At 36.6% G+C, this 18,780-nt stretch overlaps 1 protein-coding gene across 1 annotated transcript in view; it reads left to right on the top strand.

The window, feature by feature from the left end:
* LOC126251941 (aminopeptidase Ey-like) overlaps positions 1 to 18,780 on the top strand; it is a 243,344-nt gene that overhangs the window by 109,227 nt on the left and 115,337 nt on the right. Inside the window, exons 8-9 of the mRNA XM_049952705.1 lie at positions 7,500 to 7,671; positions 10,348 to 10,441. Of these exons, the coding sequence (XP_049808662.1) occupies positions 7,500 to 7,671; positions 10,348 to 10,441 (266 nt within the window). The remainder of the gene's footprint in view (positions 1 to 7,499; positions 7,672 to 10,347; positions 10,442 to 18,780) is intronic.

Below are 18,780 nucleotides of genomic sequence, written 5' to 3'. Positions count from 1 at the left end.
GCTTCCAACCCTGAAGACAAGACAGTACCCTTACCTCTGTCACTCCTTTGCCTTCTTTGACAAGGCTGTTGACAGAATGATGGTGACTTCTTGTGCCAGAAGTCTTTGGCTACCAATGCTGACTATTAATCAGAATTTAGGCAGTGGTGGGTTTTGATCATGGGCCAGAGGAAAGTTTGACTACTAAGCAGAAACACTACCCCTAGACCATGGGTATTTTGTTGAGATTTAGTAATAATATGCTTGTCATCTTCATTCCTTCTCTATGAGGATTAAGTTTTACAGAGAAATACTGTAACTGCAGTTGTCATGCAGCAATCTTTCTAAAACCATACTTTGTTTCTGTTAAGAATGTTTTTTAAATAAACAGAGAGCTGGGAAAGGACAACCATTTAGAAAACCTAACTAAAGGTAAGGATCAACAATTTCAGGTGTAGTTTGAAGCCTCTTTTGTACTTTCCTTCTCATACACTGGTTTAACAATGCTTGTTTTAGACTATTTGGAAACATGTTTACTCTAATTATGAGGTATGTTAGTGGTTTTAACTATTTCCTTTTTGCATTTCTTAACTACAGCACTTGACATACAATCCCATCCAATTAAGTGTTTGTTCTTTAATGTGAGGAGTACCTTGCTTATTTCATTTTCCTTAACTTCATCAAATTCAAAAGCCACTGTTTTAGTGATATGGTTTGGTATGTTGGATTTCCTGTTGGTATTATGAAATGTTTATTAAAAAGGATACATGTGGTTTCTTGGTCTTTTATAATACTATCATCCTGTATAATGCATAGGAGTTTTCCATCACTTTTAAAGTTTTTTGATACTTATTCAGTAGTTTCCAGAAGACCTTTCTTATGTTAGTGGACTGTGATGTTTCTGTACCATGGACCTGTTTTCTAAGATTTGAAAGTTCTACTTTTAAGTCTTTTTTAGCTGTGTCATATTTTTGTTTGAAAATGTGCAGTCCTGTTTATTTTTGCAGGTTGGTTGGAAGTCTGAATTTGTTATTTCATCCATTCTGAGTGTGTGTTAGCCCTGTCTGCATTTCTTTAATGATGCAGCAAGAATCAAAGTGTCTCAGTAGAATAGTGTAAAAATCATCCCATTTTTCATCTGTTGCTTCAGCATGGTACATTGTATTGCATCTCTCTGCAGCTAGTTTAATTTTAAGAGAGTTAATGTTACTGTTATCCAAGTTCATTTCCTTTCAATAGATTTTGTTATTATTTTAGGAGCCAATTTTGTATGTTCTGCCTGTTGTGCAAGGTGGTCTCGGTAATAAAAATTTGTGTTACTATATTTAACAGTGTATTCAGCAGTTTTGTTAATTCTCACGTAATCTATCCTATTAGAACTAAATGCTGAGATCATGCTGTACATGGAAACTATGTTGCTAAGATTGTACAAAGTTAGTATAAGTTTCGTGTTAACTATATTGCTGGAGGATGCATCAGAAGTACAGTGAGGACTTTGGAATCAGTCTGCCTAATTATGATATTGAAACTGTTGAGAAAATTGATTATATCTGCACAAGGTGGTCTATATGTTCCTATTACTTCATGTTTCACTATATTGGTGTCATGATATTTTAGATAAATTATAGTACCATTTACTTCTAATGTTCCCTCTTCGTTACATTGCTCAATAACTCTCAATAACTGCAAGTTTCTTTAACTAAATCAGTTCTCTGGCAGCTCAGACCAGAATTCCAGCCCAAGCTGTTGGATATGTGTGTGCGTGTGTGTGTGTTCCCTTTTTTGAAGAAGGCTTTGGCTGAAAACTAAATGTGTAGCAAACAGTCTTTTCACTGTGCCTGTCTGCAACTCAGTGTGTGATCTTCACACTGAGTAGCTGTCTATCTTTTTCCTTATACTGTTGGTACTGCACATTTAGATGTATCATCTTAAGTGGCATCTGGGCTACTTCTCTCTTTATATGTTTGTGGGAGATGCTGCATTCTCTGAGAGTAGAACCAAAATTATCTTCACTGTCATACTTATCTTCTGTAGGCCTATATGTGATTACATTATTTATTATGCAGACGCTATATTGTAGTAGTTGGCTGTGACCAATGGCACATGAGAACTTAGACTGCCTGAGAGGAGAGGAGCGATGTGAGGGAATAATTTGGTAGTGGCTATAGCGCAATTGTTTGCTGTGGTTGGCAATGGTGGTTTAATGCTGACCTCTACTGGTATCTTACACAGCCATTGTTCAAACCATTCCCCACCGAAAACTGTCACAATATAGTGTCTGCATACTACACAGGGTTTTACTAGCAGCCTGAATCTATACTTCGATTACAATTACTTTGTGATTGATCTTTCCAGTGCTTTGTGAAGAATGTCTGGATGCACACTGACAACATTACTCCCTGCCACTGTGTTCTGTCAATCACAAAGTAATATTAATTGAAATATAAGTGCCCTACCTTAGGTCAATAGGGGCATTCCGCTATTTTAAAGGAACAGACTTGCCATGAATAAAATTGAAAACAATCAAGGCATAAGGGCAGTGACTGGAAATGGCATTCTGACATTGATTTCTGAGATCAGCAAAACTGTCATGATAAGAATACCTGATGCAGTAGAAGGTACTGTTCAACTTGGCTTTCAGTGATGGTGGGCCCTGGAGGACAAAAAATCACAATTTGTCATTGACAGATTTGTTACTGAGATCAACAAAACTGCCATGATAGAAAGTCTGATGTTGTAGGGCTTACTGTTCATGTTGATTTGCAGTGGTGGTGAGCTTTGGAACTGTCTGTTGTGCCTGGTTTAACAGAGACACCTACAAAGCATCATGAAGATCCCAAGTTGATTCTACTAATACTTCATAGGCTTGTGCCAAAGCCAATGTCTAATCTGACAATGAGTCTGATAATTTGAACATTGCGGATTTCACTTTACTGTCTGAAGCTATATGAGTGACAACACTGCAGATCAATGACTGGTAAGGGCCTATTTGGGTGGAGGGTTGGAGCACTCAAATTGGCAATGGTGGCTTATTCCAATGAGATCAGCAACCGTCACTCTGTATGATAGAGCATGGAGTTTGCGATGCTGAAAGAATTCCAACTTTGAAGTCATTACATGTATTCTTTTTCCTGCAAAATAAGCAAAAAACAGGGCACTGTTTTTTTTATAAAAGATAATGTACTTGTATCAGGACAAGGTTTTAATTAGTTACAACTGGGGCAAAGCATTCTATTTGGGCAAGGTTAATTGAAACACTTAAAGATACTGTTGATGGTGATGCAAGCAAACTGGAATTTTCCAAATATTTATCAAAAGCCACAAAAGCAGATGGAAAAATTTACTGTAGCACTGCTATTAGCTGGCTACAAATATGTTTTTTGTAGGGTCTCAACATCCTGATGGTATTCATTTTCCTTTGTGTGCACTTATTGCTGCTACTGTTGCTGTTCTTGCAACTACTGCTCTAATTACTATAATTGCTGTTGAAACTGAGTCAGAAGTTCATCTGTAGTGACAACATTAAGTCCAAAAATTCTCATCACTAATAATGTTGAACTGGGTGAATATCACTGACATGCTCACACTGAAATGTAAAGTACTATAGGCCTACATGGTTTTCTGTACAGTAAACAACAAAGACTATTCAGTGTCAAGCAACATTAATTCATGAAAGGATTGTTGATGGCTGGCTGAATAACACAAGGCAATGTCTGATTATTGATGTCCATGTATGTAGAAAAATTCATCTGCTGGTAGCTGAAGTGCAATAACTGACATGTTCCACATCCTGGAGGACCTCCTCACTACGGATCAATTGGAATGAAAGTAAATCTAATCTAATCTAATCTGTGGAATGACCAAATCAAGTCCACAATGGAAATGTGGGCAGGTACTGCAGTCAGCTTACAAGAACTGTTGAACAGGTCCATAATGGGGATGTGGCCAGGTACTGCAACCAGCTTGCAAGATGTTTTTAGAGCTATTGAACAGTGGCTGTGGCAGCTCCTATGAAGGTCATAGGCAGGTTGTTTATTTGTAGTTCATTGGTTTTCAGCAGTAGTTTTGATCCCACTGGTGGCATTGCTCTCCTGAGCTGATGGGGGTTGTAGGCAGTGGCACCCCAATTAGCTTGTTATTAATTCTGCAGTTGCCTTATCATCACTGGATCTGCTAGATACAGCAACTTATTCATGGGGTTTATTTTGGTTAGTGAACAAACCATGTAGTGATAATTCCCCCAGCAATAGAAAGTACAGTTACACACAGCTTTTAGTGACAGAGAAGATTTATTATACAGAAAGCCTGTAAGGATTTACTCATTAAATTTGTTAGGATATGCTTCAAACAATAATAGCACGTGACTTTCACAGTGATGTAAGGTATTCATGAGTTCCAAAAACTTTAAAAAAAGAAAAAAATGTATTAAAGATTACAATAGTCAAGGTCCTTCTTTGTAAGTGAGAATATTCTCCATTGTCCCGTTTCTGGAGCTAAACACTCTTTAGTGACTGCATTATAGATATCTACTCAGTAGTGTCTAGCACCTCCCTTTGTCATTGTGATATAAGGGAGATATCATTTAATTTTTATTTATTTATTTATTTATTCATCCGTAAACCAATTTCTTTGTATGGATGTCATCATTCTACATACATATGTACATTATTTTGTCACATAAGATAATTAAATACAAGCTATATATGATAAATTCATAATATATATATATATGTATATTACACACACAATTTATTATTGAATTACATAATGCAGAAGAACCCGCTTCAATCAAAAGAAATAGATCACAAGACTCCTCTAATACTTGTATGGGTAAATTACAATCTAGAACGTCCACTTTATAATTGATTAACCTGATTATTTATTTATGCCAATTTTATGCTGAATGAATTCTCTAATCGAGTAAAAACTATTTTTTAATAAATATTCTTTAAGGAAGGCTTTAAATTTACAGATTTCCTTGATGTTTTTGATTTCTTTTGGCAATTTATTGCATACCTTGACACCTTGGTAAAACATAGTGGTTTGGGTTTTAGTTTTATTCATTCTGTCTAGGTACATGCAAGTACTGTTTCTGGTTTGGTGATCATGTATGCAGCTGTTTGCTAAGTAGTGCTCAATATTTTTGTGAATAAAAAAAAAATGGTTCAAATGGCTCTGAGCACTATGGGACTTAACATCTATGGTCATCAGTCCCCTAGAACTTAGAACTACTTAAACCTAACTAACCTAAGGACAGCACACAACACCCAGCCATCACGAGGCAGAGAAAATCCCTGACCCCGCCGGGAATCGAACCCGGGAACCCGGGCGTGGGAAGCGAGAACGCTACCGCACGACCACGAGATGCGGGCTGTGAATAAAAACTGTAGTTTGCGAGATATATTCACTTGGGATTGTCAGAATACCCCATGTTTTAAATAGCTCACTGCAGTGTGCTCTTTTGTGATTCTTGCTCATTATTCTGATAGCTTGTTTTTGCAATCTGAACACATATTTCACATTTTGGGCATTTGCACCCCAGAATGTTATGCCGTAACTTATTATAGAATGTATGTGTGCAAAGTACGTCATTCTCTGGCATGAACTATTGCACACAGTGAGTAATATTCATAAGGCATAGCATGCTGTGCTAATTTTTTCCCCAAGCATCCTAATATGTTCATCCCAGTTTAATTGTTGATCAACATACGTACCCAAAAATTTTGTACTGGCTACACATTCTATGGTTTCATTTTGAACTTTAAGTTTTGTCATATTTGGTTTTTTCTGAAGTTTATGTTATTAGTCTTTTTCACATTAAGGGTTACTTTGTTGTTATTTGACCAGTTGTGAACTGCCATAAGTGCCTTTTCAGCTTTTACATTTAACATTTCTGGTGTCCTGTCTGTAATTATTATATTGCTGTCATCAGCAAATAACACTGTTTCACCTTGTGTTACCCACTGTGGGAAGTCATTAATATAAATAAGAAATAGTACTGGGCCTAACACACTCCCTTGAGGTACTCCAATGTTCAAATATTCTTCATCTGAAAGATGTTTCACTAAATAATTTGAGCTACTTGAAATTTGAGATATCTCCACCTTTTTTACTCCACTAGACACTGAAAGCTTTGGGAAACTATACTGATTCATCACTACTCCAATGCCACCACATATGTCTGAAGATTGGAAGAGCTTGGTGCAAAGCACACTTCTAACACTCGGTGGTGTCCCAGATTTGCACGGTGTGATTTATCTCAGATGATCTTGGGAAAGAGATGAATGGAGCATCAAGAATCATTATGTCCATATGGAGATTCTTAAACTATTGTGGCACTATTTGTGAGGGGTGGTGGATGCATTTTCTTTTTGAAGCTACAGATAATCTGCAAGGTGCAGCAGAATAATGAACCAATATGCATGATCAGTCCAGAGGTTTTTACATCACCAGCCAATGGTAATCAATTGCTGATGTATCAGGGTCACTAGATAAACATCTTCCCTCCCCCTCCCCCCCCCCCCCTCATCCAAACCTACCATATCTAACAAACAAATATCTCAACCATCCACTCTGTCAGTTAGCAGAATCCATCACCTCACATGCTTTACATGCTGCACCACTTACATATATCAACGGACACTATGTCTTATCAGTTCAAGCAATCATTTCCATGCATTGAGCTTCCAATTGCAGTGTTCTTGCGCAACATGTGTTAATCTCCACATCCTATGGCCAGAAGTACACATGTGGGGTGGAGGCTTCTGCAACATATACTTGGTATGGCTGCTCATCAGCTGACATCCAGCACTGAATTGGTGAGTGATTTGCTGTACTGTTGCAATCCATGATTATTGACAGGCACCACTGTCATGAAAATGTTGATTTGGCAGGTTACTCTGATTGCAGGAATTTTTCCCCAAATGAAGGTAGTCATGGTACACCATTAATTGTGCAGGACTGAGCTTTTCATTTGCTGGACTATCTCAGACATGGATTGTACTGGGCATTAAACACTAACAATCTACCAAATGTTCTGATAGTATGTGTCCTGCACATCCTTTTCTGCACTGTCATGCAAAAGCCCTGTAGTAGATCTGCAACATTCCAGTCACATGACAAGCACATATATTCCAGTCACCATGCCAGGAACATTTTCTCTAATACACTTCATCAAGAGTGTTTCATGACCTATTCTCAAGTAAGGTTACTCATATAGTAATGATGAATTCAAATTGAACAAAACTTGAAATAAAAAATATTAGATAAAATATTAATATTTAATAAGTGAAATTATTATCACAAACTCATTAATTCTACTCCATCTCCAATGACTTCATTGATGACTGCCCATTAAATTAAAACCAACCTTCCTTTCTATTTTCATTATGTATTCTTTAACTGAAATAATCTTTGCATGATAGAAACTGCAAAAACAATTAATAACAACAAATTTCTTTCATCTTACTTAATGATAGCTGTAGAAAGAATTTTATGAATTAACTAAAATTATTTCACAGTGAACAGAACTACAATGATGGTTATTGGCCACTTCATTGTTTGTTCAATATGGCTGATCAGTGGCTGGTTCATCTAACTACACCACATTTCTGGTATGAGACATCCTTTGGGAACAGTCTTACCCAGTATGTGTCAACTGTTGGATTCCTTGAGACACTTAAAGATACAGAGGTATGTACTTTTGTAATAGTTTCTTAAACTGTTGTTCGCAAATATTTGCCAGAGGTTATTTAATTTGAAAGTACAGTCTGGTTCTGTAATCACACACATACAAATATACACACAAAACATTGATGAATAATTGTATTAGAGACTGTTTTCAAGTAAGGTTTTAAAGTGTTTCTTTTCTTTTTTTCTTTTCAATTCATCAAATGACACATATTTTGGTGGTATATGACTATGATGTCACAGGACAAAATGTCAAGTTCTTTTTTAAGCTTAAATTATCATTAATTCAGATTTTTGGGTGTTACATCTCCCAAAATGCAAAATGCCATATTTCATGAGACTCAGTTTCAAGAGTATAATGAGAACTCAAATTCTAATACTGCCACATATATCAGGTATGTTTTTATTATGAACATCAGACTGAAAATGGTTGTATATAAGATCATTTATTTGGAACCACCTCAGGTTTTGTAGCTTAAAGTCACATATTCACCTGGGAATGTAAATTCTACACCTACACCTACATCTACATACATACTATGCAAGCTACCTACAGTGCATGACAGAGGGTACCTTGCATCACCACCAACCACTTCCTTGCCTGTTCCTCTCTCAGATAGAGTAACAGAAAAATTATGACTGTCTATATGCATCTGTATGAGTCCTAATTTCATGTATCTTATCTTCATGGTCCTTATGCGAAGTGTATGTTCAGGCAGTAGAAACATTCTGCAGTCAGCATCAAATGAAAGTTTTCTAAATTTTCTCAGCAGTATTCCTCAAAAAGAATATCACAGTCCCATAATGGATTTCCATTTGAATTCTCAAACCATCTCCTTAATACTTGTGTGTTGTTTGAATCTACTGGTGACAAATCTAGTTGCCCACCTCTCAATTGCTTCAATTCTTTCTTTAATCTGAACTGGTGCAGATCCCAAACATTCAAGCAGTACTCAAGAATAGCTACCTATATGCAGTCTCCTTTACAGATGAACAACATTTTTCTAAAATTCTCCAAATAAACCATAACCAACCATTCATTTCCCTTGCATTAATCCTCACATGCTCATTCCATTTCATTTTGCTTTGTATTGTTGTATCCAAATATTGAAATGATATGACTGGGTCAATCAAGACACTCCTAATGCTGTATCTGAATGTTATGTATTTGTTTTTCCTACTCATCCTCATTAACTTACATTTTTCTTCTTTTTCACCCAGTTGCCATTCATTACATAAACTATAAATTGTGTCTAAATCATCTTGTTAATTAAACAATGGAAACTCCAGGCAGGAATTCAACAATGTAAAAAGAGACCGATTGCTATTTACCATGAAGAAGACACGTCAGGTTGCAGACAGAGTGTCTTTTAATCGTGCATATCTGCATCTTGACGTATCTTCTTTACAGTGAGTAGCAATCTGTCTTTTCCTACATTATTCATCTCTTAACTTATGTCATATGAAACCCAAATTTAAGGATGGACAGAAGACCTAACATTCACTGTCCAAATAACAGTAATCTGTCAAATGAGCATACAGTGAAATTGCAAATAGGCCAGATGAGATCTTCCTGAATTTAGGTTTTGGTTCAGTTTTTGAGGTATAACACCATTCAGCCTATTTACAGTTTGACTGTACACTCATTTGAAGGATTACTATTACTGGTCCTTCTATTTACTGCATATTTGGGCCTCATATGATGCAATTTTTTATTCCCAGCTGAAGATATGGATTTAAGCTATGACACCAGTTGTGGTTTCAAATTAAGGATCTTACATAAAACTGTTTGTGTTTTCATTCCACAAGATGTTCATTCACAGCTGTGGTTTCCCTGAACACAAAGTTGTATGCATATCATATATATTAATGACATTCGGGTGACAAGTGTTATCCTGTGCTAGTTCAGGTTGTAACAGTAAGTACGTGGACTGTAGTACATCAGATCACTTACTAATGCCTTGGTACACAGCAGCAATAGGTATGTGAGCAGATGGGTCATAGAGAACTCTCTCAACAGGATACAGATGCCACTATCACACACAAATATTTCTGATAATCTCATTCACATCCTTAGAGGCTGTCACAGATATAGGGACAGTGATAAAAGACCACTTGAACTTATTAGTAATTTAAGTATTGGTACACACTAATATTAGAGATTGAGAGTGTCAACAAGCACTGAATATGTTCTGACAATAGATTATAATTCCCATTGGTGAAGGCAGCTGTTCATTCCTTCCTGCATGAGTCGGTGGGAGACTAGTATGATGTGGGTATGAAAAAGCTTCTGGAGTGTCTCAAAAAGTGTATCAGTGTGATGGGGATTACACTGAAAAATGGCTAAAAGGCCAACCTTTCAGAATTTGTAATTGGTTTTGCAATAAAATTTTGTGTACTATGTGAAAAAAAACATTGGAGAGCTTAATTTACAGACAACCATCGTAAAAAAGTTTATGACCTGCCTTCTGAGAACATCAGATCCTCTTACTTATGAGAATATCTGCGATGCTGTGAGGGCATGAAAATATATTTCATATAAGTATCTTTTTAATGTAATGAAAGGCACTTTTTTAAGAGCACTGGCTATATGCCTACTAGCTCCTTGTTATTTAGCTGTAACACTGAAATTGATTGTAATCCCTATTTCTAACATACTGACATCTTCTTTTTTCACAGATTGGTGATGTGTTTAACTGGGGAACAATTTACACCATGACAACAACATCTATCAGTGTGACAAATTACAACACTCCTTATGACAATATAGTTGGTAAGAAGTGTCACTATTACCATTATTACATGAATTAGAGATCAATATTCTATTTTAGTTTACATCTGATGTTATTTTAATGCATGGAAAACTTCATTTTCCCATCAGGACAGAACAGACATGTGGTATAACAGCATGTGTACCTCAGGGAAGTGTGTTGGGTCCTTCCTGTTCATGCTGTATATTATAGACCTTGCAGACAATATTAATAGTAAGATCAGGCTTTTTGCAGATGATGCAGTCATCAGTAATGAAGTACTATCAGAAAGAAGCTGCATAAATATTCAGTCAGATCTGGATAAGATTTCAAAGTGGTGCAGCAATTAGCAACTTGCTTTAAATGTTCAGAATTGAAAAATCTTGCACTTGACAAAATGAAAAAACATCGTATCCTATGACTATAATATCAATGTTGGAATTGACCAACTCATACAAACAGCTGGGTGTAACACTTAGTAGGGATATGAAATGGAATGCTCACATAGGTTCTGTTGTAGGTAAAGCAGGTGGTAGACTTTGGTTTATTGGTAGAATACTGGAGAAGTGCAATCAATCTACAAAGGAGATTGCTTAAAATTCACTCATGCAACCGGTTCTAGCTAACAGGGGATGTTGAACGTATGCAGTGAAGCGCAGCATGAATGGTCACAGGTCTGTTTAATCCATGGGAGACCATCTCAGTGATACTGAAGGAACTGAACTGGAAAACTCTTGAAGAGAGATGTAAACTATCCCAAGAGAGTCTATTAACAAAGTTTCAAGAACTGGCTTTAAATGATTACTCTAGTAATATAGTACAGCCACCTACATGTCACTCACATAGGGATTGTCAAGGTAAGATTAGAATAATTACTGCATGCACAGAGGCATCCAATCATTCTTCCCGCACATGAATTGAACAAGAAGAAATCCAAATAACTGGTACAATGGGGCATATCCTCTACCACGTACCTCACGGTGGTTTGCAGAATATAGATGTAGATATAGATTTATATGCATACTGTTATACGTGTAACCCCCTATGTATCACTTCCATAGGGATTGTGTGGACAAAATTACATTAATTACAACATGCGCAGAGGCATTTAAATGGCCACTGTTCCTGTACTCCAGTAAGCATGGAATGAGGAAAAGCACTAATAACTGGTACAATGGGCTGCATCATCTGCCATGGATTTTGCAGGGGTTTGCAGAGTGTAGACATAGAAATTCATATTTTATGGCTTTCTGACAAATACTGTATAAATAGCTGTGTACTTTCAATAGTAATGCTCTGTCTTGGAAACTATGGCTACCACCAAGAAATTTTTTACCTAATAGTAATAATGATAATTTTTTCCAAACATTTATTGGAGCATTTTGATCCAGTAATACATTATTAGTACATACATGGGCTTTAGACACACAAACAGATACAGTGTACATATGTGTGTGTGTGTGTGTGTGTGTTTAGTTAATAATTATTTTAGTGAGTAAAAGTAATTGTCCCTTAGAAATGACTTATGCTTTCCCCTTAATGTTTATCTCCTCTCAACATCACACCTGACAATACTGTCATGATTTGGAATCACACCAAGACACCTTCCTCATTCCTCCACTATCTCAACACCTTCTCTTTTATCTGGTTCACCTGATGCTCCTCAAGCCAATGTGCCACCTTTCTGGACATTGACCACTTCCTCTCTGATTGCTCCATCCACAGCTCCATACATATGGAACCCATTATCCACCAGCAGTTCCTACACTTTAATGGCTTGATGTCTAAATCCATTGGGAACCGTGTGCATCATGGCCATTTTATTGTCAACATATTTTTTTGGAAAATGGCGCCACTACCCCCTACCCTTCCTCAAAACTAGTCCACAAACAGATTTCCTTTGCCATATCCTCACACACCCTCTAATCTACCCATCACCAATAAGAATCAGCTACACATGAGTACCTCCTCATCACACATTATCATGACTGAACCATATCTTTCACCAACACTTTGATTATCTATCATTAGGCTTGGAAATGAGGGATGTCCTACCCAACATCCTTGCCACCCATCCCAAAGTGGAATTCCATAGCCCACCCAATCTACGCAACATTGGTCAGTCATTAAGCCACTCCTACTACCAAATCTCTGCCACAGAGATCATAACCATTTGGAAGACCCAGGTATAAGGCTTGCCAATCCACAAACCCAGCACTGCCTATTACAGTCCTTTCATATGTTTACCCCATCCCATCAGAGGCAGAGCAATCTGTGAAAGCAGTCATGGCATATACCAACACTGCTGCAATCACTGTGCAGCTTTTTATGTCAGTTTGACAACCAACTAGCTGTCCACCAGAATGAATGGTCACGACCAAACTGTGGTTGAGTACAAAGTTGACCACCCAGTGACATGACAAATAGCTGAGCACAAAATGCTCAAGTTCACTGACTGTTTCTCAACCTGAACCATCTGGGTCTTCCCCTTCATCGCCAGCTTTTCTGAACTACACAGATGGGAGTTATCCTTGCAACACATTCTTTGGTTCATTAACCCACCTGATCTCAGTCTCCATTAACCCACTGTCTCCACATCCCCTACCCAACAGTGTCCGCTTCCACTGTCCTGCAACCCTCTTCCAATCCATGTTCCCGTGTCACATTAATGACAAATCATACCTGCCAACTCTGTTACCTATGTATAACTTGATTAAACCCTGCACCTACCCGTGTCCCTCCACATTCCTAGCCAGTAAACAGGTTGCCTCCCCTCCAGGCCTCTAGCTGTCCACCACCCCCAACCCCTTTTACTGCCTCCTACCTCTCTCTCCCATATCCAGCCTTGTACACTTGCTGAAATGTAATCCAGGCATTGTGTGTCCAGCACAATTTAGGGGCACAGATGTGTTGAATTTATTCCAAAAGATAGTTGACAACTCAATACTCTGGCTATTTGGTAAGTGGTCTCCTTTACTCCTAAAGTATTTAATTCTGCCAAAACTTTCCTTACTTGTTAATATAAGATTACCACAGATGATGTGCCAAATGTTATTCTGTTCAAATTTCTTTGAGATTGTTTTGGGAATTTGTGAAAATTGTTGAAAATGTGTGAAAAAATAACTGAGGAAAAAATGTGTTTTTGAGTGATTGTTGCATCTATTGATGATTGTGGCCATGAATATTCAATTTGAGGAATTCAGAAGTATGCCAATGGTAAATTTTACATGCAACATGAATTCTATTCACATTACAACACTGAAATGCTGGAAATGTGTAATGTACCTGTAAAGTGATCAACTTTAAACCATGTAGTTTTGTTCCAAAATTGTACCTGGAATGTGCCCAACTTCAAACACAAAGTTTTGTTCCAAAATTTGCCTTATTGAATTAAGACAGATAGTGTGAAAAGTGATTGTGTTGCAGTTAACTTGAAAGTGGGCATGAGATTGCCCCAAGCCATATTTGTTGCACCAATTTTTTTTTCTGGATTTGAATCAGGTAACATGTGAAATCTGTTACTGTTCCAGAAACTACTGAGCACTATAGCTCCAGTAGTGGCCTAATGGTTCCAGTTTGCCTTTGTCCCTTGTATAACACAATCCAGGGGTTTCCTTTCTGTACCTGAATGCCTTACAATGTGTGCACACAACAATCATCGATTAAGTAGCAATGGATTGGTCTGCACTGCAATCAGTTGTCAGTTTGTAACAGAATACAGCTTGATGAGTATTTGTCCAGTGCCAGATTTTTTTTCTTCTTTCATCGTTGTCCAAATGCATTGTGATGCAATTGGTTTCTACTGACCAATGATGTCACTTTTTCATTTTCCTCTTCTTCCTGCATCCATGCTGAATGCATCAGCAATAATCAATTCCATTCAATTTCATTTCACTCTTCGAGTTGCTCTACATCTCAACTGGATCAAAAATTTGGTTGGTTTATAGTATTGCAAGTTGTGTGACCTAAATTGCTCCATCTTATTGTTGGAATTGCAGTGTGATTAAATTGTGTCAGTTCAGTTCAGTTGTGGCCAATCACTACATGATGTGTGATGCGAATAATCACAGTTCAATTGAAAATGGATGCTTTGTTGTTACTTTGTAATTGTTTGTCACTTCAAAGCTCACAGTATTTCATAAGTAAATCTGTAAATTTGTTTGAGATAAAATGACAAAACTTAATTCATTTCATTTAAAACTGCAGCGAAATTACAACAGAATCACAGTTCAACTAAAAATAAAGAACTGAATCAATTTTTCATCACTATGTAACGAATTGGCTTGATTCGCAACTTGATAATCAACGTCAACTGACATGTCTGCACATAGGAGCAAAATAAATTGGAATTTAAACAGAAATAAAATAACTACATTTGTTGGATGGTTTGCAAAAGAACACAAAAGTAAAACCAAATAAAATTTTATTTTAATTAAGTCTGGAATGTATTTTTCTAGATATTTCTTCACATCTTCCAATTTTTCTTTTTTCAGTTGACAACATTCAGTTGACTATTTCCATCCTGGGAGCATAACAATCAAAACAAAAAAGGATTAACTAATTAGGCTATGTCATTCCTGTCATCAGTTATGATCAAGAGAGGATATAAAAATTATGATTTTTGCAGTTTGTCCACTTTTTCTGACTTTCCTTTGTAACTGTCCCAAATATTTTTTCCCAAAAACTTTTCCAGGGTCATAATGAAAAAAAAAAATGGAATTACACATATCCATCATTCAATCCATGAGTTATGGTCTTGTATTCATACAAAAATTCCCATAGAAAGAAGCACTTTCCCATTTTCCAAAATTTTTAAATTTTGTGGACTACTTTTCCAAATTTACTTTCCCTAAAAATCTTATTCACACTATAACAAACATTTTTTTAAAAAAATTATCCAAATTGGTCCAACCTTTCTCAGTTGATTCACTTACCAACAAACAGCATTCAATTTTTATATATTTAATTTTATTGTTATTGTTCATTTAATTTTTATAATATAGATTAGATTAGATGTGCTTTGTGTTCCATAGATTCATAATGAAGAGATCTCACAAAATAGGTATGCATATGGTGACATCAAACAGTGGAAGATGTGGGATGGGATAACAACAATATAAAAAGTGTAGATTGCTACTCACTGCATAGAGGAGGCATTGAGAGGCAGATAGGCCAATGAGAAAGACTGCCACACATTTTTCAACTATTGGACTAAGCCATTTTCCCAGACATAGACAACAGAACTCATATTGACACAAACATGGCTCACACATGCACATAACCACTGTCATCTCTGGCTGCTGAGACCCAACTGTGATGGTGAGCTAACCTCAGGTACTGTTCCAATTGGGTCTCAGCACCCAAATATGACAGTTGCAGTTGGGCCTCAGCACCTGGAGATGGCAGGAGCTCTGTGTATCTCAATTGTGCTAGTGTGAATGTATGTGAGTTTTGTTGTGTCATCTGATGAAGGAGTTAGTCTGATAGATGAATAATATATAGTAGTCTTTTCCACATAACCTACATGTCATTTTGAAGTGAAATTATCTTCATGGATGTGGAGTAAGTCAAAAAATCTGAAAAATATTTTCATTTGAAAGATAATAACTAACTGTACAATACACTGAGGTGCATATGATTATTAGTCCACCTCTGTAGCTCTGTGGCCAGTGTGTCTGACTGCTATGCAGGGAAATAAGGTTCAATTACTGGTACCGCCAGGGTGCAATTTGTCTCAGGATGCCAACTGAGGAGCTGTTTGATTGAGAAGTAATGGCTCCAAGGTCGAAAAATCCAATAACAACTGGGAGAGTGGTGTGCTGGCCCCAGATTCATCAGTACCATATCCAAATATCTGGTAGCTTCCGGCTGTGAATGGGAGTGCAGCTGATCAAAGTGGCACACCATCAGCCCATCAGCCATGTGGCTGCAAGACCACCTACAATATATCAGACCATAACACAGAAACCAAGAAGGCGGCAGTCTTAGGCCAAGTATTTCAGTGGCACCGTAATACAAATTATTTACGAACTTCATGAATGTAAAATAGATTCTAAATTGCGTAAGAAATGTCATATTGTTATGTATTTTTCTATATTCAAACTTATATAAAAAGTGGTACTAAAGTCACAAATTACGTAATAAGTACTATGACGAAGTAAAATTTGGAGATGCAACCCAAAATCAAATCTTAACAACTACTACACAACACAGACAAATGGCATATTTGGACACTAATAATAATTTGCAAAACAGAAGCTACATAGCAATAATAAGTGAAGGGTGCAACTAAAGCTCAAAATTGTATTAAACAATGTGCAGTTAATTCTAGTCACTGTCATTACGTAATATGCTAGAACTGGTTTGATTTTGAGTACCTGTTGGATTTATTTGCTGCTCAGCTTGGCCACTTTGCATTTTGTGATTTTTGCTGCAATGTCTTCATGAGTTCCTCTTTTTTGTTTTACTAATGTTTGAGCAATTTCCTTTGAAACACAGTTTTCATTTAAGAGTTTTGATAATTATTAATAAAATACTTGAAAGCACTTTAATACTTTTCTTGATTATTGTCTTTAAAGGAATGCCACATTTGCACACATCGCTCATGTTACTAATGGCATTTTCACACAATTCAGTTCCTAAGGCAAGTACTGAATCTCTCTGATTTTCAAATTTGAGAAATTCTGATTCATATGTGCTGCTAATCAGAACTTGAAAAAGTTTATATATATTACAACACAAGGAAATCATTATAGAAGAAGGATACTTTAATCCCCCAAGATTCAGTTGGTTGAAATAGGAAAGGAGTTCTTTGGTTTCACACTGCAACAAAATTTCATCCTCTATCTGTAACATTTCTTCACAACCTGAACATTTTCAAGCACTGTTTTGCTGGTGTAGCTAGTAATACAAACCAAGACTTTCAAATCTTCATCCATCATGGGTATGTTTGCTAGTTCCTCCAGAGCAGGTTCTAATTTATATAAATTTTCATACATTCGGTGTTTTATGCTGTAATTTACTTTTGCTGCAAAATCATTTAAAGCAAATTCGCCATGTTTAGTAGATCTGAGCTTAAGCAGACTTGTTACTTTGAGTTTCCTCTCAGATTCCAAGATTTGCTCGACTGAAACATTATATGTGCAGCCACTTAGCTTTCTATAAGCTCCAAATCTTGCTTCTAAAGCATCAGTGTGTAATTTTGCTGTAAAAATGTAGGGCCAGTTGTAAGCGTTAAAAATATATCTACATAACTGGGCTGTTGTTGGAAGTGTGGGAGAGAAAGCAGTATATGTTTCATTAGTTAGTTTTCCATGAGTAAGCAGTTCATGCCAGATGTCAACATGTTTTCAAATTTTCAAGGAACAGAAGTTTGGAGTCAGTAGGTCCACTGATTGGGCTAGCATTATCATCTGATGTGTATTTGCCTTTCATGGGACGCTGCACATTAGTAACTGTCCACCATTTAATGATTAATTTTAAAAACTGAATAGTGCCATCAGAAATCTCAATCCCCTGACTTTTCAAAATTTCTAGTGCTGCCACATTTTTAGAATCAAAAACACTGAGAGCAAGGGTAACATTCTGTTTCTCAATAGAAGTCAGGTATATTGCCTTTCTTACTAGCTTTGGGGCAAGTTTCAATAGTTTATTTTTCTCAGAATGAGACAGGTTCCTCAAATCTGAAAATTTTGCTTCACTAACATTATATTCACATGCAGCATTCCCTTCATCACTGTGTAGAAAGACATTAATGAAAGCAAATGTATCCTCAATATTTGGCATTATAAATGATTCATTTTTTCCATTCAACCAGTTATTTCTGATACACTTAAGCAAGTGAACACTGTCAAACAGAAGAAAGAGAAATCTGGATGGAGTGATTAGATTTGTAATACACAGCTGTAAAGTGCCACTGCACATAAGCTGATACATTTTCCTCTTAGTGCTATGGTTATCTGTTACTAGGCATATTACATCATATCCAAGCTCATGCACTAACTTTAATACATCAACTGTCATTTTCAGTAATGTATCAGAACTAACATTTTTTACAGGAAACAGAGCTATTACTTCTTTATAATCAGAATTAATGATGATGCCATGAAAACCTCCATTGCACCTCCTGTTGTAGTATCTGAAGTATTCTCAGCAACACCAAGTATCTTTCCTGCCTTGTAAGAGAATTTTGAGTTAACATAAACTTCATCTAGCATCACTGAAATTACCTTGTCATTTTCCTGAAAAAATTTATTTTCTTTCCTCAAAACAGCTATCTGTATCGACCAATACAAGGTTTATTTGGATCCATTTTGTAAAGAAACTGCCTTAAATAGACAGGATGAGGTAATGTTAACACATT

The sequence above is a fragment of the Schistocerca nitens genome, chromosome 1 (assembly GCF_023898315.1).
Source record: "Schistocerca nitens isolate TAMUIC-IGC-003100 chromosome 1, iqSchNite1.1, whole genome shotgun sequence".
NCBI classification, from domain to species: domain Eukaryota; kingdom Metazoa; phylum Arthropoda; class Insecta; order Orthoptera; family Acrididae; genus Schistocerca; species Schistocerca nitens.
The sequence above is the reverse complement of the archived record's forward strand: the minus strand, read 5'-3'. Positions and strand labels throughout refer to the sequence as shown.